Source organism: Doryrhamphus excisus, linkage group LG19, assembly GCF_037039965.1.
Source record: "Doryrhamphus excisus strain RoL-2023G ecotype Guam linkage group LG19, RoL_Dexc_Guam_v1.1, whole genome shotgun sequence".
Lineage (NCBI taxonomy): Eukaryota > Metazoa > Chordata > Actinopteri > Syngnathiformes > Syngnathidae > Doryrhamphus > Doryrhamphus excisus.
This window is the reverse complement of record NC_136375.1, coordinates 10,785,336-10,809,839: the sequence shown is the minus strand read 5'-3', so window position 1 is coordinate 10,809,839 and position 24,504 is coordinate 10,785,336. Positions and strand designations below refer to the sequence as shown.

At 44.7% G+C, this 24,504-nt stretch overlaps 2 protein-coding genes across 5 annotated transcripts in view; one reads left to right on the top strand and one right to left on the bottom strand.

The window, feature by feature from the left end:
• The first annotated feature begins 1,231 nt into the window (after nucleotides 1–1,231).
• zbtb2b (zinc finger and BTB domain containing 2b) lies at nucleotides 1,232–8,504 on the top strand. The gene is made up of 3 exons (XM_058056456.2): nucleotides 1,232–1,934; nucleotides 4,127–4,307; nucleotides 5,635–8,504. Exons 2-3 carry the CDS (start codon nucleotides 4,135–4,137, stop codon nucleotides 6,956–6,958), a joined length of 1,497 nt encoding a protein of 498 aa, XP_057912439.2. The 5' UTR covers nucleotides 1,232–1,934; nucleotides 4,127–4,134; the 3' UTR covers nucleotides 6,959–8,504.
• A 789-nt stretch (nucleotides 8,505–9,293) lies between these two features.
• akap12b (A kinase (PRKA) anchor protein 12b) overlaps nucleotides 9,294–24,504 on the bottom strand; it is a 33,114-nt gene continuing 17,903 nt past the window's right edge. For 3 of the 4 annotated variants that reach the window (XM_058056448.2, XM_078799220.1, XM_078799221.1), the window contains 2 exons: nucleotides 11,845–15,447; nucleotides 9,294–10,173 (listed from right to left, as the gene is read on the bottom strand). In XM_058056448.2, the coding sequence (XP_057912431.2) occupies nucleotides 11,849–15,447 (3,599 nt within the window). In that variant the 3' untranslated portion in view covers nucleotides 9,294–10,173; nucleotides 11,845–11,848. Of the gene's footprint in view, nucleotides 10,174–11,844; nucleotides 15,448–17,802; nucleotides 18,044–24,504 lie in introns of those variants that run through there. The other variant, XM_058056450.2, reaches the window with a different exon arrangement.

The following is a 24,504-nucleotide window of genomic DNA, read 5'->3' as shown; positions in this document are numbered from 1 at the left end:
CCACTGCCGGCCAGAGCCTCCCTTCCCCCCACCGGGCTCCAGCCTGGCCGGATCTGTGAGTCCCCCCCCACCCCCACCCCTCCCCTTTCTAGACCGAGAGAGAAGTGACTCACCACTCCGGTTTCCAAACGGGCGGTGGACAGAGAGTGGGGGAGGGCGACGGTTAAAAGACCTGTTTAAACAGGTGTTGCGGTACATGCTTGTGGCGTTCACCCGGTTGCATCCGCGGCAAGTTTGCTATGATGTCAGCCAAATTTCACCGTGCTCATTTCTTGGTTTTACGGCAGGGACAAAAATCAATTTAGCGGCAATCACTAGTGAGACAGTCATGTGAAACGTCCAGGCCTCAAGAGACAGAAAGACTAGAAGACTAGATGTCTCTCACTCATCTGAAAGGCTTTTCAGAAGAGTCAGTTCATCTACCTGCTGTGAGCCAGCCAGCATGAGTAAACATGCTTTTTATCCTGCCGCCATTAACTACATCAACTACAGCTCCACCATTGCATTGTTTGTCAAAGATTTTTTTGTGCCCCCGGTCAGCCTCTCAGGCTCAGATGTGGGCCTGTTGTTTGTTGATAGGACAAACAAAACAGTCACAGTCCTGCCCCCTCCTCCTCCCATGTCTCCTTTTACAGACTCTTTTCCTGCAGCCCGGCTAAGCATCCTGTGGACGCTATCAATCAATGGCAGCATCTGATGACGACACATTGCATACTGAGAGACTTTCTACTGAAGGTTAAAGAGCCAACAAACACCTGGAATAACAATAACCCATTAAGTGAGCAACAAGCAGCTGATTACTAATTATGTGTTACTGAGCATGTGATAGTAGCTATTATACAACGTAACCAAATTTGTTTTGCATTTACGCAGATATGCTGTCAGAATGTAAGTTTCTTCATTTGCACTCGTAAATAGTGTGACAGTTATGAGTATTATGGTGACATTAATTGGGTTTCCATTTAGGTAAAAACGCAATACGGCCATTGGATCACATACTGACCTGCATGTCCAGGTCAAAAACTGGGATAGACTAATGTTTTTTGCAGTAGATTCTCAAAAACTGTAGTCCTAATGGGATCTTTGATTAGATTTTTTTCAGAAGATGCTTAAAAACAGCAGAACATTTCTTTAATGAACAGCATGATGGACTAACATTTTTGTCATAAATTCCTAAAAACAGCAAAGCTCTCCGATTATATAAAAGATATTTGACTGGGGCATTTACAATCAGTCCTTAAAAGCAGCTTAACTCAGATGTCATATGGAGAATCTCTGACTAGCATTTTTGTAGTCGATCCTTATATACACCAGCTAAAACTATGGATAACATTGTGTTTCTCTTAATTAATGACTTTCCCAATACCACTTGAAGTCACTTTTTGATGTGACATAATATTCAAAATAGGAATAATAATAATAAGCTACCGGGAACAGTTGAGTTGAACAGCCTTGTTCTATATAGGGTCAATCAACAAGTGTAAATATGACATTTAGATAATACAAACGGTGAAGGGTAAGCTAGCATTTAGCATGTAGCAGAGGCTAAAGTCGCCGGCTTGTCTCCGCACCGCCGGGCTTTTTTTTTGGCTCCAACGGCGGTTTAAACCAACAACAAAAAAAGGGTAGAGCGTTGTGTGCATGTGTGTGTGTTGGTGTGTGTGTGAAGGGGGGAATTAACGTTAACGCGACCGCCCCCTTGCCCAACGGATCCTGCAACGGCTGGCTGGCTCCTTCGCCACAGTCATGTGATTGTAACGTAAAACCCCCTAAACCGGAAAACAACCGACGACCCTCTCCGCCGCCGCTACAAAGCTGCTGGGAGCCCGGAGAGGACGGACGGACGGCGCAGAGCAAGAGTCCCCCACCCCGGTGACAAACAGACGGTGGCGGCGGCACGGCAACGACGATTCAGACAGACGGCGAGTGCTAAGGTACGGCTAGGAATATGGAGTAAGATAGCTCCATATAGGAAGAGCTTAGAATACACCATTTGAATCCTAAGTTGCGTTATTTTCACACATTAGCTTGTTTGTCACACAGGGAAGTTGTTCGTCTTTGCTAGCAAGCAGCCCCATCCCCCTCGGTGCGCGCGCTCGCCGGGCCGCGTGCGCGCAATGCACGTCAGTTTCTCGTGCTCGTTGCATTGGGTCAAATTTGTGTCGAATCTGCCGTTTCTGTTCTCATTCACAGAAAAAAAATGTTAACGTCGCTTAGGTGCTGCTCGTATATACATAGTTTTATTTTTGACCGTTTAAATGTAGGAGTAACATGAATATACATTTTCCGAAGTGGGAATAACTCTTATGTTGTACCATGGAAGTGGTTGCTCCACGTGTCTGTGTGCTATCCCAGCGGGGGCGGCGCTATGTCGCCTGCAAACAAGCCGACACAGTAATGCTACCGAAACTGTTCAATAACTCTCAGGCTGGGTTCAAATTTACTGCCAATTCGACTTGTTAATGCCCAGTTTTGCCACTATTGCTACACAGACGTTGTTCTGAACTAACACGTATAAAATTAATTTTAATCTTTCAAATGTTAACATTTTTAATTATCTATATTTTCAGTTCTATTTGGTGCTTTTCATGTATTTTCAATTCATTAATTCTCAAAACATGCTAACTGACCCTTTTGGGTTGCTTGTATCAAAACAATTGCACTATAATAGGCACAATTCTGTGTCTTTTACTATTTTATTATTTGACGTGACTGAGGTAGGGAATAGTTTTGCAAACATAGCTAGAACTGTCTGGTATATACGTGGATTACTTGGGATATTCAATGTCAGGAATTTGAGTGACTTTTACTTGGGTAAATAACAAACGATGATGATAAACATAGAACAGATTGACATCAATTTTCAGTCGTTATAGCCATTTAGTGCTGAGTGAGTCTTCTATTTTTTTTTTAAAAACCTATTTAACGAGGTGAGGGGGAGACCCGAGACTAGGCAGCACCGGACGCCGGGGGTGCGGCCATCTGCTCGAGGCAGATGGTGAGATGGGCTGCCGGTTTATAGGTGCGCTGAGCTAATGCCGTGTAGAGATAATATTGTCTAAACAATCCTCGTTCACACTGAAAAGTCTGCAAAACCTAAAAAAAAATATGCAGTATGCACACCAGGCGGGTAGTTGGACAGGCACTACACACTTGCAGCAACAACTACCATGAGTACCCTTCTTTGGCGTATATGTGGTGTGATAATGCTACTTTGTATACACAAAGTACACCATAGTTGTTTTGAGTGTGCACACCCTCCATTGGAGCAGCGCTGTGTAAATGCCCCCATCGAAAACATCGTTTGTGGTGTATGATCACATCCTCTAATGCCACATCACTGGAAGTCTTTGCAGCCATACCTCTTGTAGTATATGCCCGTGAAGTATCACGTGGTGGGGGTGCACAGTTACACACTGGAGGTTATGCGAGGTAAATGAACCGAGAAGCAACCGTCTGCCTTCCTGATGGAGAAAGTCCTCCTCTTGGGAGGAATGTGTGCCGACACCCATCACCCTGATCATGTGATGGCCCCAAGCCTTCCCGCTCCTCCAGTGACCTCTAGGGTTGACAGCGCTTGTTCCAATAGGTCAACGGGACATGCCGAGCTCTGACACGTCCTCTGTGATTGACTCGAGAAGAACAGGGTCCTGCATGAGCAAGCTTGTTGGATGTCCGTCTCAGCAGGCCCACCATAGTGTATTGGAAGTGTGGTGTCCATCATCTTATAGTAAACAAGCTATTGTGCTCTTTAGCCACTTTTTACATATACACTGTTTACTCTGCACTTAAATTAAATAAAATAACTAACTTTCCTACGGATAGTTGGCAGAGCTACAGCCTTTATTTTACAATGTGTAGAGAAGCCTCTCCCCACCCTTCATGAAAAACATTATCCACCTCTTCTGTCGTAAGTGGAGCAAACAAACAGCAGCATCATTAAAAGGTCACTTTTGTGTAACGGGTGATGTTTAAACCAGTAGATGACCTCTCTGATCATATGAGTGGTGCTCATGAACAGAATGAGCACACTGTCTTTGTAACGTAGTGCTCATTCTTTGCGGTTGCACCAACCTCCGGCCTTGTTGCAGACAGGAAACTGACTTGTGTGTGTGCGTGCGTGCAGGTTGAATAATGGAGTTGGCCAACCACGGTCTTATCCTGCTGCAGCAGCTCAACGCTCAGAGGGAGTTTGGCTTCCTGTGTGACTGCACGGTGGCTATAGGAGACGTCTTCTTCAAAGCCCACAAGGCCGTGCTCGCCGCCTTCTCCAACTACTTCAGAATGCTCTTCATTCACCAGGACAGGTACAGAGGACACACAGGCAAAGTGGCACCTGAATGAGGGCTTTTAGCAAGCAACCACACTTTTAATATAATATAAATATATTCAAAAATATATTTGGCCTTTTGTCAAACAACTCAAAAGTTGGTTTGTGCCATAAGAAATGTGGGCCAATGTCTTCTTTAGCATCAGAACCTAGCGTTATTGACTTAGGGGTGTCATGTCATGCCATGCAAGCAAGCACATCATTGTACATCTCATCTATAGCTATAGTCCTTATCAGGGGTGTTATAATGGCCGACCTAACCAGCTGGAGGGTTCTGATTGGCCAAAATGTGCACCACATCCAATGAATGTTTTATTATATGGCCACAAAATGTATGGTAATGTTTTCATTTTATTTGAATATACATCAGGTTCCAATGGAACGTGTCTCATAATCAGTGTACAGTTCCACGTGTCCCAAAGGAGTAGGAAGAAGCAAAGCTTATTGAACCCCCCTCCCCCCATCTATTACTTTTACAGTCTGTATCAGTTACATTTGATCACTTCCTGCCTTTCTGGTATGATTGTTTTTTTTAACACGTACATACAGGCGTATAAGGTGACGTAACCATATACATTTACTTGTATTTGTTATTTAAAATGCACAATTATCTATGTATTTTTATTAACAAAATTATTATATATTATTATTTTTAAGGTATATGTTTTTATAATCTGTTTTTGAAAGATTAGTTACACAGCTAAAGAGTCGACTATGACTCAGCAGCGCCTCTGCTGGGTGCTGCAGAGTAGTGCACTCCATCTTTCCTTAATAGCTTTAAGACATGACAATCAATTGGTCACATCATCCATCTATTTTCTATATCGCTTATCCTCACAAGGTGGTATGCTGGAGCCTATCCCAGCAATGGTCTATTATTATTATGAATCCCATGCAGCCCGTTTAGTCATCGTTATCCAACTATTGGCTGCTGACTAAAAACTTTTCTACTCCTGAACGGCTGCACACAAAAGGGTGAACATTTCTCCAAATGTGCACCCCTGCCGTTTTGCCTGTGCTATTATTTTTCTGACAAATACGCCACATGGTGGCGCTGTTATTAAGCACCACTATAACCCCATAAGTGGGGTAGAAATGTTACTTTATGGTGGTTAGTCGGATCAGGGAGAAATTTGGTACACATCTAAAGGGGCTGACGTGTGTGTGTGTGTGTGTGTCTGTGTGTGTGTGTGTGTGTGTGAGAGAACTTTGAGCAAGCTTGGTTGAAAAACATGGCTGCCATCAAGCAAAGCGTCCTTGCATGGTGACTGATGCAGTCATGTTGCTAATTGTTGTTTTTCCAGCGACTGCGTGCGTCTGAAGGCGGCCGACATCCAGCCTGACATTTTCAGCTACCTTCTCAACCTGATGTACACTGGCAAGCTGGCCCCCCAGCTCATCGACCCCACTCGGCTGGAGCAAGGGGTGCGCTTCCTCCACGCCTACCCTCTCCTGCAGGAGGCCAGCCAGTCGGCGTACTCCCACCCGGAGCAGAGCCTCAACCTCTCCACCTCCCTCTACGGCATCCAGATCGCCGACCAGCAGGCGGCGCTGTCGGCGAGGAGGCCGCTCTCCTCGCCCGTTGACATGGAGCAGCTCCCGGCGGCCGCCGCGGCTCCGTCCAAGCTCTCCCCGCCGGAAGCGGAGGCCTCCACCAGCGGAGCGCCGCCTGCCACTGAAGAGGGGGCGGGGTCAGACATGCTGACAAGCGCTGATGTGGCCTCCGCCAACGCCATCCTGCATGTGAAGCCCAGCATCATGAAGAGGAGCTCCTCCTTCAGGAAGCACTACTCCTGCCACCTATGCAGGAGTCGCTTCAACCAGAGGAGCCTGCTCAGGGAGCACCTCCTGCAGCACACCCAAGCGCTGGCACAAAGCTCAGGGGAGCTCAGCAGCGCCCCCTCCCCCCTAATGCCTGCTGACCAGACCATGCTGGAAGGAAGCAAAGCCAGCACCTCCGTGGAGATCATCAGCGACAGCGAGCAAACGCCGGCTTCGGGCAACAACTCCGACTCCCCCCGGGCTGAGGTGTCCACCTCCGGGTGGGGGATGGGCGGTTTAAACTCCCAGGCGGACACGCCGCCCCCGTCGGACATTGCGGACATCGACAACCTGGAGACCGCCGACCTGGACCGTGAGCTGAAGCGGCGGAAATACGAGTGCTGCACGTGCGGCCGTAAGTTCATCCAAAAGAGCCACTGGCGAGAGCACATGTACATCCACACGGGCAAGCCCTTCAAGTGCAGCGCCTGCGGCAAGAGCTTCTGCCGCGCCAACCAGGCCGCCCGCCACGTGTGCCTCAATCAGGGCGCCGACGCCTACACGCTGGTGGACCGGCAGAGCATGGAACTGTGTGCGGCGGGCGACGACAGCAGCCAGATGGAGGCCATGTTCCTGGCCTCCTCCAAGCCCTACAAGTGTAACATCTGCGCCACCACCTTCTCCAGTCCCAACGAGGTCATCAAGCACCTTTGCTTCACCCAGGGGGGCTTGGCGGGGCTGCAGGGGAACGCCACCGCGGGAATGCTGGTGCAGCACGAGGAGGTTTCCAAAGACGACGGATCCGATTTGTCCAACTCGGGCACGCCGCTCGACGCCATCAAAGTGGAGGACGTGCTGGTGGAGTAGCGGCGCCACGTTTCCCGAAATGATCTTTCATGGGTAAGCTAACAGACGTCAGTCAGGGCCTTTTGTCAGCCCGTCGCGTACACAGGGACGCCACCGCCATCTGGCCTCACCTCGCAGGGAGGGGTCTTTTACTTTCAAACAGGAAGCGAGAGGCCCGACTTAGAGATGTTTGACTGCACACAACTCAAGCATGCTTTGGCTGCAGGGAGACCAACGGGGACAACGCCTGAGACAATCTGGCTCTTGCTGTCTTCCTTTTGACTTCAGATGAGTTTTCTCCATCGACTTTAATGTAAGCTGCAACTTCTCTTTGGTTGTTGGTGTCCTTGTCTGTCCACCACTGGAAAAGCACACTTACTTTGACAGTATCTTGCTTTGGTAACCTCTAAACTAATGGAAGCCTGTTTCCCCCACGGAAAGAAAAACACTAATCGTGAGATAAAAAGGCCAAGTTATAGGCTAAGAAAGTCAAATGATGGGGTCAAAGGTGGAACTGATGTGATAGGAAAGTCATCATGAGATAAAAAGTTCAATATAGGAGACAAACTGCACATCGTCACACGGGACACATTTTCATTTTTTATCTCATGATTATGACTTATCTTATAATTGACTATCACTATTTCAACCTTTTTATCTCATGATTACTACTTGATTATCATGATTTGAAATTACAGGTCATAATTGTTATCTCATAATTGGTTTCCATTATTTTGACTTGGCATTGGGATTGCTCAGTGGCGGAAACAGGCATCCATACAAATGTGCCATTTTCACTATTATTTGATACTCCATCCCCACACAGATTTTATCTTTTTGAATATCAACTTGAATGCACCCCCTAAATATTTTTCAGGCTAGTTTTTGAAAAATTTACAAAGAACCTATGAAGAGAAAATGTAGCTTTTATGTGTAGATTTCCAAGAGGGATGGCCAAGATAGACCATTACCATAACTTAGATATTTTAACGCCCTGCTAGGAATAATCAATAGAGTTGTCATTTCATAGAATCCATCTCGCTATAATATTGTAGTAAGATACAATTCCTTGTATCATCCCAAAGAAAAGCATGCATCTCCAGATTTTATAAAAACAAACTATTTTTAAATGCCATGTCATGTTTGTTTTATGTGGGGAAAATGTAGAGGTGCGTGCTGTTAAATAAAGTGAAATGATTTAGTTTAATATGCCCCCGCTCCTCCATAGAGGCCCGGAGTAAACATTAAAAGCCGTGGTTGTTATGGCAGTATACCGCTAGATGGCGCCGCTGAGAGGTCCAGCACTCTGATCAGTCATCGTGTGCGTGCGTGTGTGCAAGACAAGTGGCTATCTCAGGAAGTTGAGAAGTTTGACACCGTCCTGTCTGTCCCTCACCTTGTTTATGACATGAGGACTAGTCCATCCCATAATACTTGAGTTAACACATGATGTCCCCGCCACCCTACTGTGATCAATGTGCTCTCAGGAATGTCAGTCTTTTTATTTTTCTCTAACAACTACTTTTTTAAAGTGAAGAGCAAACAAATAAAATGTGTCTTTTGATAACGACGTGTCGTTTTATTACACTAGCTTTCTTGTGCGACGTTTTAAGTGTTTAGACCAGTGATTTTCAACCATTGGGCCGATGTACAACGTAATAGTCGTCCGTGTTGCAACACGTAGCTGATTACCTCGTTCCTCCATTAGACCCAGTGATGCACGTGAGGTGGTTAGTGGTGTGCCGCTAGATTTTTCCAATGTAAAAAAACGTGCTCAAAAAAGGTTGAAAAACGCTGGTTTAGACCACATACTCCCAACATTAAGAAAAGAACATGCTTTCTAATCAATTGTTTGAAAAACTATTTATAGACAAAAAAGTATTTTAACCCCCCCCTTAAATCACTGCAATTGAACAATCCCACTGGAATACATAAGTGGAACCCATTTCTTGTTGTCATAAGTCGTACGTTTTCATTTGATATAATCAGATACTAATATCTTAGTAATCTTAGCCATCATTTTGCTTGTTACTTTCGGCCTTTTCCTGGCTAAGGTATGAAAATGAAAGACACTTTTTCCTCCCCTCTCCAACTTTATTGAATGAAATATAGACAAGGTTCTGTATCGTTACTATGAACAGCTTGGAAATATAAAAGACAGTTAAAACCATGCTTACATGATTATTACAGTTGAACTTGGCTGTCGGAAGGAGATTAGTTATTATAACAATACGTACATACGGTACAAGGGCATACATACAATCTGTACAAATGTTAACAGGCTCCACAGTTAAAGTGTGTTACAAAAAAGCTACAAGTTGCTGAGATCCACTAAGTCAATGCAGTTTTGTTCAGATTGTTTTTTTGTACAAAAATCAAGGATTGATACAGCAACTCATTGATTTACTTGGTACTAATGTGTTATTTGATGGAAAAAAAAATAGCGTCAAGTCAAAGTATTCACGCACTACTGTCTACAGCCACTAGAGGGCGCCGTTTCACCAGCTAAACCGGATGAAGCAAAGTTGAGTGACACTCACCCGATAAAACAGCATGTTTTTGTATTATTATAAGAAATAATGTTTCACAGTAAATTAGGCAGCTTATGTTTTTCTTATATACAATAAATGAAAAAAATAACTCCCAAAACGCTGTAATTTGGGAGTTTTGTGGTATGGGAATCACAGTTTGTACCATGGCTGCTACAAAACCATGCAAGGCATCAGTCCTTGTATGCAACAATTTGCTTTGGTAATCTTGTTGTTGCTCGCATTGTTTGCATTATCTTAAGGGGGGGGGGAAACACAAAATAGGGCTCAAAATGGAAAAAAAATAAAGGGCAACTGAAAGAATATTGGATATAAATACAATATACAAGGTAATAATCCTCAATCTGTTTACCTTTTGATATACTCTGACACCTATACAGATCACACACTCACACTCACGCAGGTAAACACTCGTCCAGGTGGGTGATGCTTGCGTCATTACAGCAATAGAAGAGGTCACTGAGACACTGCTGGATGCTGGGTGGGTGGGCTTGGTTGGATGGATGGATGGATGGATGAGAGGATTACTCGGTCTCTCTGTCTCGGGGCCGAAGGAGTGGAGCCCAGTCTCAGTGTCTCGATGTCTGCGTTAGCACCGAAAAAAATTTTTTGTCCTCTCTCGTTCTCGTCACCCTCGTCCTGGTGTAGACGGTGCGTCTCCCAGGCAACATCACTGCATCTTCTCATCTGGAGGAGGACAATGTGTGTCATGAAATGGACTTGAATGCAACATGTCTTCATCATAAGGGAAAGAAAGTTTGAACACTATTGTTTTTCGGAGTTTTTCCTTGCCTTTGTCGCCAAAGTGCCTGTTCAGTATATAATACCAGTCAAACGTTTGGACATATTTTCTCATTCAAAAGTATGCAAAAGTGTCTTCAAACGTTTGACAAAAGTCAAGCCTTTCCACATCATATTGAATGAGAAAGTGTCCCCAAACTTTTGACTGGTACAGTAAGTCAAGTCAATTTTATATCTACAACAGAGACACTTTTGCATCCTACTGAGGCATAAAAGATTAAACATGACAGTATGAATCTAAAAAGTTTGGAAAAACTTTTGACATTCGACAGTTTATCAAAGTGTCTCAAAATATTTGACTAGTACTTTATACTGTAAGTCAAGTCCATTTTATCTTTATACATTAGAAACTCCTTCACATCATATTTAATGGGAATGTGTCAGAAGTACTGTATACAGTCAAGTCAAGCAAAGTCAATTTTCTTACTAGTCAAAAATTACTTTCACATCCTTTGGAAGTACAGTAAGTCAAGTCAATTTAATTTTTTATCAATAGAAGTTTAAAGACACTTTCCCATCCAGTTAAATGAAAACGTGTCTCTAAACTTTTGATTATTACTGTATACAGTCAAGCAAAGTCAATTTTGTTAGCAGTCAAAAGTTACTTTCACATCCTTTGGAAGTACAGTAAGTCAAGTCAATTATTTTTTTAATCAATCAGAAGTTTAAAGACACTTTCCCATCTAGTTAAGTGAAAATGTGTCTCTTAACTGTTGACTAGTACTGTATACAGTCAAGCAAAGTCAATTAATTTTGTTACCAGTCAAAAGGTACTTTCACATCCTTTGGAAGTACAGTAAGTCAAGTCAATTTTTTTAATCAATAAGGAGTTTAAAGACACTTTCCCATCCAATTAAATGAAAACGTGTCTCGTAACTTTTGACTAGTACTGTATACAGTTAAGCAAAGTCAATTTTGTTACTAGTCAAAGGGTACTTTCACATCCTTTGGAAGTACAGTAAGTCAAGTCAATTAATTTTTTTATTAATCAGAAGTTTAAAGACACTTTCCAATCCAGTTAAATGAAAAGTTGTGTCTAAACATTTGACTAGTACTGTATACTGTCAAGTTAAGTCCATTTTTGTATTAATAGCAGATACAGTCTGTTTTGTCTCTTTTGTAGGAACAATTTCTGGAATATTGTTAGCCACCCCCCCCCCACCCCCCAAATAAACGACCTGAGATAAGACATACTATAAAAAATGTTGCTGGTATAAAACTTGCCCTGTCTTGGTATATCAAAGCTGTGATTCACATCACTGGAAAAGACATCTAGAAGGGGGGGGGGCATAATCAGTCTTTCAGCAGAAGTTCATCTCCCCCCCCCCCTTTTTTGCACAGCACTTCCCTTTAAGATCCTGGCCCACAAAGAATAAGTGGGTCCACAACCACATTCCTACTTTGATATCAAAGGATGCCTGGTAACTCAGCGCCTGAACAAAAAGCTTTTTCATTTGGACACGTCCCCCCCCCCCCAATAAAAGTAGAGCCCATTGATGTTTAAAAAACACATGAGATTGTTTGATGAAGGAATCTGGGATTAAAAAAAATCCTCACCTGCTCACGATGCTGGCGTGACCTCTGTGGACACGGGTTCGATCTCCTTCACCGCCTCCTCGATCACCTCCATCACCTGCGCCATCACCGCCGCACACTTTCCCGATGTCGTTCTCTCCCCCTCCGCTTCCAATGTCGCTTCTGCCGCGGCGCCGTTCTCCTCGGCGTCCACGAGGCCGTTGGTGTCGAATTCCTCCACTGCCTCCTCTTTGATGGACTCTTCCTCGACTTCCTGCCCGGCCTGCAGGACCACCTGGACGGGCAGGTGCATCGCTTTCTCCTCTGGTCGGAGTTTCTCGTCTTCCGGCTCCTCCTCGTCCAGCTTGTCATCAGTCTGTAAAGGGCTGATGATCTCTACGACTTCTTCCATGATGGTTTCTCCACTTTCTTCTGCAGCTTTCTTCAAACCTTCCTGTGGTTTCTTGTTCTCGGAGGTATCAAGGATCTCTGCGACCTCGATGGGGATGGTTTCGCATTGCGTGGCAACAAAAATCGGCTTCTGTGCTGGTTTCTCACAGAAGATAGGGGTGGGCGTGTCGGTGATGATGGGGGTCTGGATCTCTAGCTCCTTTTCCGTAGCGGCAACTGCCTGGGATGGAGTTGGACTGGAGGTTTCTGGGGTGGTTGGTTGTTCTGCAACTTTATCCATGGCATCTTGAAGGACCGTCTGGGCGATGACCATACTCTGGACCTCAATTTGATTGGCGTCATCTGCCAGGGGCTCGGCGTCCATTTGGTCTGGACTCATGGAGCTGACGAGGACGACGGTTTCTTTGATGACGCATACTTCCTCGCTTGCGGCTACGACTTCACTTGCAATTTGTTGCTCCACGTCCGTGGTCTCCTTGTCGGTTTCGGTCTCCTCGGTCTGAGATAAGACAGCGATTTCAACGGTATTGATGGGAGTGTCGTCGGCTATGATGGCGGTCTGGACGGCGGAGGTGACGGCGCTGATGCTTGGAGGCTCAGGTTCACAGGTCTCTCTCGCGGTCTGAGTGTCAGGGATTCGGTTTTCAGAACTTTCGATGAACTCAACCTCGGTTGTTTTCATTTGTTGGACTTGTGCAGTCAAAGGTGGATCTTCTGTAACAATGGCCTCCTCTGTTTTTAGTGAAGGTTCTTCCAGTGAGACCTCTGTGCCATCAGCATTGCTGACCACAGCAACACACTCTACGATGGGCGTGGCAGGTTCCTCCACAGACATTTTGGCAATCTCATTGGTTTCCAGGCCGGTGCAGATCGCCGTGGCCTCGTCGTGGACATGTGGCTCCAGGATGGTGTTGGTCTTGGAGTCGGCATGCTCAACCGTTGGTTCAATCTCCGTTTTTTCTAAGGCGGCCTCCACTGGTACGTCTTCGCTGATCACAGTTGTCACAGGTGCAACTTGACTGATTTCAGCCTCCATACCTGCAACATCTTCCTGGGCGTTTTCTGACGTGGGTGCCTCAAGATCATGGGTGGTTTCTGAGGGAGAAGCTTGGGCGACCTCAGCTGTGGATACTTGCAGAGCGGTTTGGTTTTCACATTCATCCTCCGCGATGTCAGTGTCCACGGACTTGGGCGTGGCTGCTTCCTCTGTGATGTCACTCAGCTGATCTCCATGTTCCACCGAAGCTGGGATCCATGAAGGGGCTCTCTCCGTGGAAGACGCTTGACATGCGGTTCCGGCGACTTCTGTGGGTTGTTCCTGCACATCTTCTGGTTGTGCGTCAAACTCCGAGAGAGGAACCACGGCTGGGGTGTCATCCTCACCCTCAGTAGAAGATTGTTTTTCTATCTTCTTCTTTCTGAGACCAGGGAATAACTTCCTCAGAGAGAAGGAGGACTCATCTTTTGGTGCTTCACTTTCAGACTGGACCTGCTCTGTGCTCTCCTCTGTCTTCTCCTCAACTTTGGTCTTACTCTTTGGCATAACCATGCGTTTCAAGGTGTCCCAGGCAGACTCCCTCTCGGGGGGGCTCAGAGCTTCTGGAGAGGAAGCAGCTTCTACTTCACCTTCAACATTTTCAGGGTTCTCCACAGCTTCCTGGGTTTTGTCCTGCTTCTCGTCCTCACCTGCATCTGGTGCAGGACCCTCCTCTGCAATGTTGGTCTCCTCGTCATCAGAATCCGATGTCTTCCTGGTTCTCTTTTTGGGTCCGCCCATACACATCAGCGCTTCCCAAGAAACGGAGGTGTCCATTTTCTTTTTGGGCTCCTCTGTGCTGCTGACCAGTTTCTCTACACATTCTGTCTTCTCCTCTTCTTCAGAGGGTTTATCTTCTTTGGCTTCTTCCTCCACGCTCTTATCTGCCAGTGGAGCACTCTCAGAAGAAGACAACGTCGCTGACTTGGCTGCTTTCTCACTCGTGGCTTCATCATCACTCTCAGAAGGTCTCTTAACACGCTTCTTGGGTGTCACCAGTTTCTTGAAGGAAGACCAAGCGATGATGCCCTCTTTTTTCTTCTCCCCGTCAGAAGCTACTTCACTTTCTGGTTCTTGGTTGGACTCAGCCTGTGTGGTGTCTGCTTCGATTGTGTGCTCTCCTGATTCCTCCGGTGACGATGGTCCGCTGTCAGGTCTTGCCGCATCTGTGGACTCGGTGGAGGACTGAAGTGGCTCAGATACTTGCTCACCAGATTCAGTCAGCTTGGCCTCAGCATCTTTCTTGCTTTTCTGTTTCTTGGAGAGCTTCTTCAAGCCAGCGCCGGTGAAAAGCTTTTTCAGTGGACTTCCTTGGGGCTTTACCTTCTCCTGTGAAGTCTGAAGCTCGGAATCGGAGGTTACCTCTGTTGGAGCTTTCTCCTGGTCTTCAGCTTTCTCCTCATCTGGTTTTGTCTCATCAGAAGAGGCGGAAGGGCTTTCGGCGGTGACATCAGGTTCTGGTTTAGCTTCTTCAGTTGTTGCTGGGGACTCTTCACCCTCTGGAATGGTTGGTGCTTCCTCGTTGGTCTCTTGCTCCGCTTCTCCTTTATCTTCAGCAGTGGTTTCCTCAGTCTTAGAAGCTTCCTCCTCCCCAGCTACCTCCTTATCTTCTTCCTCCTTTGTCTTCTTGATGCTGGACTTCTTTCGCAGGTTAGAGAAGAGGCCCGTACTGAAGAGCTTCCTGAAGGGGGACACGGTGGCCTCCTGGGCAGGTGGACTGGCCTCACCTTCTTCTTCTTTGACTGCTTCATCTGTGGTTTCAGCAGCCTCGATGGGACCATTTGGGGTTTCAGTGTTGTCTGTATCTTTGGTGGCTTCAGCCTCATCGGTCGGCACCTCTTTGTTGCCCTCCGGAGCTTCAGCGGCCTCCTTCGAAGGTTCATCAATCCCGTTGACCTCATCTCCGTCCTTATCTCTCACCGTCAGCAGCTTCACTGGGTCTTTCTCCTCGCTCTTGTCCTTCTTCAGGGTGAACTTGAACCCCACAAAGCGGAAGATCTTCTTGAACCCCACCTCGCCGGTCTCGTTGGCTTTTTCCTCCACCGCCTTCTCCTCCACGGGAGTGATGTCATTGGCGTCGGGAGACTCCTTGTCCACTTTCTCGCCGTTCACTTGAGGGGCCTGCTCGTCTGTGACGGTGTCCACGGTCTCTGGAGTGTCCTCCTTCTGAGCCACGGCCACACCATCAGGCTGGCCAACTGAAAGTAGAAAATAAAGAATCTAAAATTCAAATTGAAAAAGAGCGGCTATACAAAATGTTGTTACCGTCTAGTATTTGATTTTCTTTGCCTGCTCCCACCACAGTCTGTAAAACAACACCCGATACCCTGGGACTCACACAAGTGTCATTTGTAGATATCAGGTTACCCCGATTACACGCATTAACACCCTGTGTAAAGCAACACTGTGGGAAATACCATGTTCTCTTTATGTCGGCTTTTACAAGCAAATGATTTCAACGCATGGTATGTCACCTGAATGCACAGACCACATAACTAAAATCTAAACCACAATGGCAAAACACGATGTAGAAGGACTGAGAACCATCGGTTTCAAATAGAAAAAGACACAAAAATGTGGCCACAATACGTCCGCAGGGTAAATTATAGGCTGACTACATTCTTTGGATATTTGAGTGCTAAAATAGAAGCATTGTTTTCAAGGTTTTGAGGAAATGATGTAAAAAAAACAGCATTCAATTCAGTAAACTGTCCCACGGATTTGTATAGTGAAGCCACGCCCAGAATGCTTTGACCTATCAGGGAATGTGAGTTATGTTATTCCCGCTTACTTTTAGGACCAAAGGGGGACCACAAGACCGGCTGTTTGTCTTTCAGCTCAACTGTATTTTCTAAATCTAAAACCAAACAATGGCAGGGTTCTACCCCCCATCCTTGAATTAGGTTCCAATCCCCTTGACCCACATTCCACCACATTGGAATAAATGGGGAGCCGCCCCCCAACCACCACCCCACCCTCCAAGGCACAACACAATAGCCCTCTAACCCTTGCTGGCCTCTGGAAATGAAGCGACTGGGGGGGGTAGTGGTGCTCCCGAAATGTCGGTTATCACGAAGAAATCAATCAAAGAGTCAGCATATTTACAAAATAAAGTCACGCCCGGGCGGCGTATCACAAGCAGTGTCGCGTGGACGTGGGGTCTCTACCGTGTACGTGTCGCTGGCAGACTTGCTTTTTTTTTTGGTTCACACGAGCAAACATACAGAATTAACTAAGCATGGCGTCCCTTGGCAATAAGTTGTAAAGCCGGGGTCAGGCTGCCGGATGAGGCCATGTGTATCTACACGGATCATAAAGCCGGAACCATGTGGATTTAACACACTGCTGGCATCTCGCTCGGCTTTTTGATGTTTGTTTTTTTTTTTCTTTTTACAAGTACACAACTGTGAACGTCCCTGAACTGATTTGATTCTGGGGTGGGGGGGGGGGTGTTATGTGTGTGTGTTAAATAACGACTGTACCACAAAGAATGTTGCTGGGGTGAGGGTGGGCAAGAGGTGGATAGACGGGTTCTTGGTTTTGGGGAAGGGTGTGGACCAGACCGGAGCTAAAAACTTATTTGGGGGGGGGGGGTCCACATATCATGACTACCCAACCCAATGCACTTATATCATGGTATTGTATGTTTTTCATTGGACAGCAATGATATTCTAAAAGCTACTATAGACACTTGTTTACCAACTTTTACCAAATGTATGCAAATCCTTAGCAAGACTAGTCTGGAGCAGCAGCAGCTCTGTAAACAAAAGAAGTCAATTCAGGAAAAAGAGGCCAACCCCCTCCAAAAAACTGACAAAAGACTGCACCCCCCTCTTTATCTAAGGTCAGCGTGAACAGAAACTTCTTAACTCAAGACTCAAACCAACTAAAATATACCATATTCATGCCATAATAAATGATAAACAGCACAGAACATTAATTTACAAAAAAATAATGACAAAGTTAATCTAAGGTGTGGTCCAAGGGTCTTACATAGTGATGGGGGGGCAGTCACAACACCATCTAACTCCATCTCATATACTATAATAAATCAAAGGTAAAAAAAAAAACACCTTCTACTATACAAGTGACGCCCAAGGTGAGCATAAATCAAGTGGCTGCATCCCCACCATCATCACCGTAAAGCAAGTCCTGGTGTTTAATTCATTCCACACCACCAGCACCCCCTCCCTCTGTGGCTTAAATGGGATTCATCATCCTACTCTAATCTAATGAAATGCTGTGACATGAACTAAACAGCTTGGAAAAAGTTTGTATCATGCCACATCTTTATGATGTAAAGCACATGTGGGCATATTGGTTTCTCACCAGGATGTAGGATGATGCTAAGAGGAAGATAGCAAGTACTTATGATGTTATTTCATGTTTTAATCATGCATGATGACTGTCCAATGCCCGAGTGAGTATACAGACACACACTACTATCCAACCACACCCTCAAGACAACAGCTCATGTATAATATGGAGACACAGCAGCACATGGGCACAAAAACAATATTTTAAAGAAGCATTAGAAATATGAAAATGTTTACCTGTTAGAGTAATTGTCCCAAGCATTTGTGAACGTTAAAAAAAAAAATCCTTTCTTTAAAAAAAATTTAAATAAAGACGGAAAAAAGCCAAAAAAGTCACAAATTTATGTGATAATTTCTTCTATTTTAATTAATTGTAAATAATTCTTTAAAAAATAGTTTCCCTTCACTTTTTTTCTGCAGTTCCTCTGCTGGGAGTTGTCCTTGGTGCGCCGGTCTGAGGCTGAGTGTGCAGAGCGGCCCGCCTCACACACATTTCTACAGACTGACACACATGTCATGTTTGGGACCACCCCTGCCTCCCTCCCAGCCCCCTCCTCTTTTCTTCAGCTGTTCTGAATGAGCACCCCCCCCCCAACACCACCACCTATGCTGAGCACTACCGCCCATCCCTCCCTCCTTTACTCATCCGTCCCGGCATGACCACATCATTACTATAACTATTGTATATGATCACACTGCATGGTACCCCCCCCCCCCAGTCCCCGGTCTCCTTTTCTGACCTTAATACCCATGCTTGACCCCAAAAGACAGATTGGCACAGACGGTGTAAAAAAAATCGCTAAAAGTGGCCAAGCATAACACGCAACCTGCCCTCCCACCCCACCCCCGGTATTCATCATGCCAATCAAACTAGAATGGGGATGTTTTGGGTATTGCGACACCCACCTAGGCTGAACTGATCTGTTTCGAAATGTTTTCGAGGTTCCGAAACACCATTATCATGTAAGGAAACAAACACAATGGCCGTTTTTTTGTATAAACATTCCCTTAAAGGAAAACTGTACATCCACAATCCTTATGTGAGACTTGAACACTCTTTTTCTCTATTTTGTAAAGATGCAAATGAGGCAACTAAGAATGTACATCATGGGACGCACCTATTCTGAAAAAAACACCCCGTTTACATAATGTGACTTAGATATATCAAGCTACAGCGACATTCTTATGATTAACATTGTTAAGCCAAAGAACGACATTAATGGTGTAGTGACACCTTGCCACACCACACCAGCCGGCTGGGGGAGGGGGTGTTGTATATTGCATATTCGTAGTAGAAATTGTGTTGCCTGACGTTTATGATCTTTAACTGCCGTGAAATAGTTTGACGGATGACGTAGATTACATGGCTCGTACAAATCCTGTGACTGCTGAAAAAAATAGTAGACGTATATAGACGTGTTCTGCACATGCATAGCTACAGATGTGTATTACGTATATGATGGATATTATTTTATTTAGGTTTATATCAAACCACTATACTATACTAACATATGCTAGCCGGGGATGGTAGTAAATCGCCACAAAACGACGAAGCAGAAAATCATCCAGGTGTCGTACGACCAGTTGGGGGTTTCGAATTGCTAATAATGCCCAAGACGCTATTTAAAAGTGAGTCGTCCGATGTAGAAACAGGCTTAAATTATGCGGTTAATGACTTTCATACACATTTACATGACAATAAAAACAGGCGGTTTGTGTTTTACGCATTTACAAAAACATCTAAAGCCATTTTAATTTGCATACTATGCCTGTCTAACCCCAAAATGGCATATACATGACAACAAATGAGATAAAGTGTTTTGGAGTCAAAGTGTTTATATATAAAGCTAGTAAATGCTCCAACCGAGCCACAGGTAGGCCATTGGGGTGCGGTGGGGGTGCAAATGCTAATGGCCCCTTCTCAATGACCACAATCCAGACACATTTATTTAATTCAGCTTTTGTCCGAGGTGCTGTAGGTGAGATGGGGGGGGGGTGCAGACAAGAAGGAATGCGGATAAGTCCTCAGGTAAATACCGTGCTAGTCTGATCTGTAATCTTCCGCATTGTCACGAGAGGAATGTGCGAATTGTGAGCGCCGCGTTCCCAAACGGGTGATAACAGCCGTAATGGAGTGCTGTCTGCAGCCGGAATCATCTCCATACATGAGCATCTTTAGCCTCGTCAACAAAACCTCTTCTTTTCTATCCCACTGATGCCATTTCCTGAGCTTGAAAGAGCTGGAAAAGGCAGATTAAATCCTCATGAAAGGCGTTACGGATGGCCAGACAGGCAATAAGACAAAACTCTATTCAGGGGAAGGTCTCACAGAACGATGTGTTCCCAAGTTTTAATTGAAGTATTGCAATTGAGCGAGTCATGGCGTGTGACACATCACAGAGGATTTCTGTCAATGCAGTGACATATAAAGTCAATACGCCACTCACCATGTACCACTGTACATCACGTTGAGTGGCAGTGAGTCAGCCGGTAGGGAATGCATAGTTTGGTGGGAGTATACCCCCCCTCCTCCTCCCGCCCCTTCCTTTTACGCCCCAACTTCCTTCATATGACTCACACGGTCGCATTCCTCCACTTCTATACACGCTGCCACACTTTCATTGACACATAAAGCTTTAGGCCGTGCTGATGTGGAGCCAAAAGATCCTTACTTGGTGAGTCGGTTTTTCACCATTCAGTATAAAAAGTCACACAAATCATAGGAATGTGTCCACCCACATAAAATACAGAAAAGTGACAATTTAGTAGGATTTTTTGTACGACTTATTATTAATGATCCCTAATTTACCCCCTTGCTGTGGGGCCACATACAAAGAAAGTAGAAGAAGAGCAGATATTATCCAACTCTCAATTTCCGATACCGATATTTCTGTAGGAAAACTGTCATACAAGTCCACCAAACTGTAAAAAATACCTAATAAATAGATTATTAGTAATCCCTAATTTTCACAGTAAATGCATTCCAGACACGACTGTGATCATTTTTAAGACACCTTAAAAATGTATAGTGGAATATTTACAGCATTTCAAGCTATTTACTACCTTCTAAATACAATTTTTAACATTATTAGAGCCCTCTAGACATGAAATAACACCCCTATAGTCACCTTGACACTCATATAACCCAATATAGTAGACATAAATAAGACTCCTGCTCGTGTGTGTGTGTGTGTGTTGCTGACACATAAAATACAGAAAAGTGACAACTTAGTAGGATTTTTTGTACTTGAAAAAGTGGGACGACTTATTATTAATGATCCCTAATTTACCGCCTTGCTGTGGGGCCACATACAAAGAAAGTAGAAGAGCAGATAACTCTCAATTTCCGATACCGATATCAGCCGAGACTGATACCAATATGTGTTACATTACATATCTCCTATGGTGGACATTTTTTTTATATCAGGTTTCATAATTGGGAAAAAAATCAACTGATATTGCATTTTTATGCTGACGCCAATAATTACCGGACATCCCTAATGTGTTGCTGTCAGTCAGTTTCCAGTAGCCTTTTTTCCTCCAGTCATCAATACGATAGAGTAAAGAATCCCACTTCGGGTCATATTGTATTATATACTGTATTTAATATACTTTTACATTCCTGCAGCACTTTTAACAGCGCAAATGGTTTAATATATTACAAGAACTAAACTTAAATCAGCCTTCCAGATGGATTTTTGATCAATGAATCCACAGAGTGCTTCCAAAGACACGGAATATGTGAGGGGAAATTCTCCGAATAAGCACAGGGGAGCGGATAAGACATTTAAAATATTGACTGGAACGCTGCAGCCTTAAAGGATTTATGCATTTTAAAGAGGAGAAATAAAGAAGGGAATGTATTTGGCTGGTTTGGTGGGATGGTGAACTTTCAGCCTTTCCGTCTTGAGGCTGTCGTGAGGAGAAGATGGGGGCCACGATCTAAATGAAAATACATGGCAAGACTGCAGGAATGTTCGAGGAGGGGTCTTGAATGGCTGTGTGTGGGTGGGGTGGGGGGTGCAAGGAGGAGTAGGGCGGAGGCCCTTTCTGTAGCGGGGCATGACATCATCGCAGAGGACGCAAGCAACGGCCTCCCGCTGTTGTTGAGAATTCCAAGAAGTGTCTCGGAAGATGGCGGAATAAATGGCGGAAAAGGGAAAGGACAAGTGTGTGAAACTACTCAAAGAGATCAGAGAGATGTTTCCGCTCAATAGAACGTTTTGATGTCTTTCACACGTTTCAGCTCGCTTTTCTCTCGCTCGCCTTTCTCTATTAATCACGAGAGCCCCTCTCCTCTTGTGTGTGTGTGTGTGTGTGTGTGTCGGACAGGAAGCACAATCAGGTCTTGACATCACGGTTTCCTTTTCCTTTGCACGTTTCCTCGTGTACGTCTAGAAGACACTATGTTTATACATCCAGTCACGTTCCGGGAGATCAAATCAGTGTTGTTGATCATCTTGCAGGAAACCATACCAGGAAACCATAGAGTACACTGTAGCAATTTAAATATGGGGCTATTTTTTTTTTTACTCTGTGTGTAGCCAGCTTTACCATCTGTTGTCTACGACCTCACTTTTCGCTGCATTCCTGACATTTTATTTCAGCAATTTGGGCCAGTTGTTCGTCGGAGGAAGCATCTACTGTAGTTAACTTTAAAGAAAAAGCTGGATCGAAAAGACTTGAATTACTTTTTCAACACTTTGGAAATGTCCCCACATTGGCAAAATAAAACAAAGATTACAGTTTCATAGTATTTAATTTGGGTTTAAATTAGGTATGTGAAATGCAGCTAGATTTACACCCCAAAGCGTACAGTGGAACCAATTTTTCTGTAGGACAAGTGTCATACAAGTCCACCAAACTGTAAAAAAATACCTAAAAAATAGAATATTATTAGTAATCCCTAATTTTCACGGTTAATGCATTCCAGACACGACTGTGATCATTTTTAAGACACCTTAAAAATGTATAGTGGAATATTTCCAGCATTTCAAGCTATTTACTACCTTCTAAATACAATTTCTAACATTATTAGAGCCCTCTAGACATGAAATAACACCCCTATAGTCACCTTGACACTCATATAACCCAATATATTAGACATAAATAAGACTCCTGCTCGTGTGTGTTGCTGTAAATGTGTTCTCGTGTTAGGGGCGCTCAGTAGGAAGCAGACAGGAAGTGACATTGAGGGATCAGAGTTGCATTTTAGCGTGGCGCCCGGTTACGGTTGCGACATTAGCTCCTGTGAGGCATTATTGTGCCGGTTGTGAGAAAATTCAAACCTGCAGTAAAAGCCTTTGGTCCCAGCAATCAAGACTGGTGCTTGTGTGTCTCACTGAAAATGACACTGAACATTAGTGACACCTAGTGACCCGTGGAGAATACTTCATTCACAGCGTCTTTGAATACATCACCCGAATGCCCACAATTTGAAGCACTGATCGTAGGTTCTACCACCACCCTTGAGACTCGCTCCCCAGGGCCTACTCGTATCTACGGCCGCTACTCTCTCATCTTTCCCGGCATCAGGGAACCTAATCTCCTCAGGCTCAACCCCTAACCTCCCCCAGGCACAAGGAGGATTGGGAAAATGGAGCAGGAATGTGGCTATTCTCCCCCTTTCCACGTTCCCCCCTTCCTTCTCCTTCTGTTGGGAGCCTAATGGCCCCCCGTTACATTGCCAGCAAGGAGGAGGCTTCTTCTGTCTCATTGTTGTTTAGCCTCAAATGCTGCAAAACTGTTTTTTTTTTTAGGATGGTTAGACTGAAGCAACTTCGGTAAGGCTATTTTAACAGACATTAATCCTTGTCCCAAACTCTTTCTGAGGCCAACGTGGGTTAGCTTGTTTTTAGCCTGCCGACAACAGAACAGCAGGAGCTGTCAGATGTTAATAGCTCCAATAGCTTCTTTTGGTCATTTTGATTTTCTTATATTCCACCATGCAAACCAAGAAAACAAATATATACACCAACTATATAACAATTTTAACATTATTAGAGCCCAGTGGACATGAAATAACACCCCTATAGTCACCTTTACACTCCCGTTATTCTTTGTTTACATCACATTGTGCAGGCAATGGGTAGAGTTATGTATTGACATGGATAATAGTGCGCTATTAGTGATGTTTTCTCATGGAGCTACAGTGCACGTCTACTGGAGAAATGACGAGAAGACACAAAGGCCTCTTGTCCAATCAGTTGGACGGCCGATGATAAATGACAGCCTTCTAATAGATACTTCACTGTCTGGTCAGCCTCTAAATAAAAGATGCCGCTAAGATGAACATAATTGGCTGGACAATGATGGATCTCCTGGGACTGACTTGGGCGGCTTTTAAGCACTCCACTTTAAAACTGAACAACACTTTCCTCAGGGATCTTTCTGTGAAATCACAGCGAGATATTATGGAGGATAATTGTCCAAACAGCGCAGTGAAAATGAGCACCTTTCGTTGGAATGTGTAAGCAATATGGGCAGAACCCGACTGGTTTGCGTTAGGATGACGTTCGGAGCATGAAGCCGTTGCTGGCAGACGTCACGCACAGCTTCATTTGAAGGGAGAGGTCTCCAGTATGATAAACACACCACCTCCGAGTCTGACATGTGAACGCAGGTTGTTGTCGTCGTGTAAAAGTAACCTAAATTTAAAACGAAAAAACACATTCAACAACTACACAATTTAACTGATAAATGGTGTCCAGAAAATTAAGTCAACTATCAGCACATCTTCCCCCAAAATCCCATACTCAGCACATTCCTCTGCAGCCTGCAAGCCATCAAGGAGGGACACACTTAAGACTCGGGCCAATGCATTACATCAACTACATCATTCTTTGGACTGCACCCATGAACTCATCAGGCAGCCGACTCCCCTTGCCGAAAAGTACCCCGCGCCCCCCATTCTGCCTCAAACATATGTCCTCTTTTTAT

Bases quoted from the DNA above. Each gene is read 5' to 3' on its own strand.
- zbtb2b (XM_058056456.2), top strand. From the start codon at position 4,135: ATGGAGTTGGCCAACCACGGTCTTATCCTGCTGCAGCAGCTCAACGCT. The intron at 4,308-5,634 runs GTACAGAGGACA...TTGTTTTTCCAG, and splicing joins CTCTTCATTCACCAGGACAG to CGACTGCGTGCGTCTGAAGG.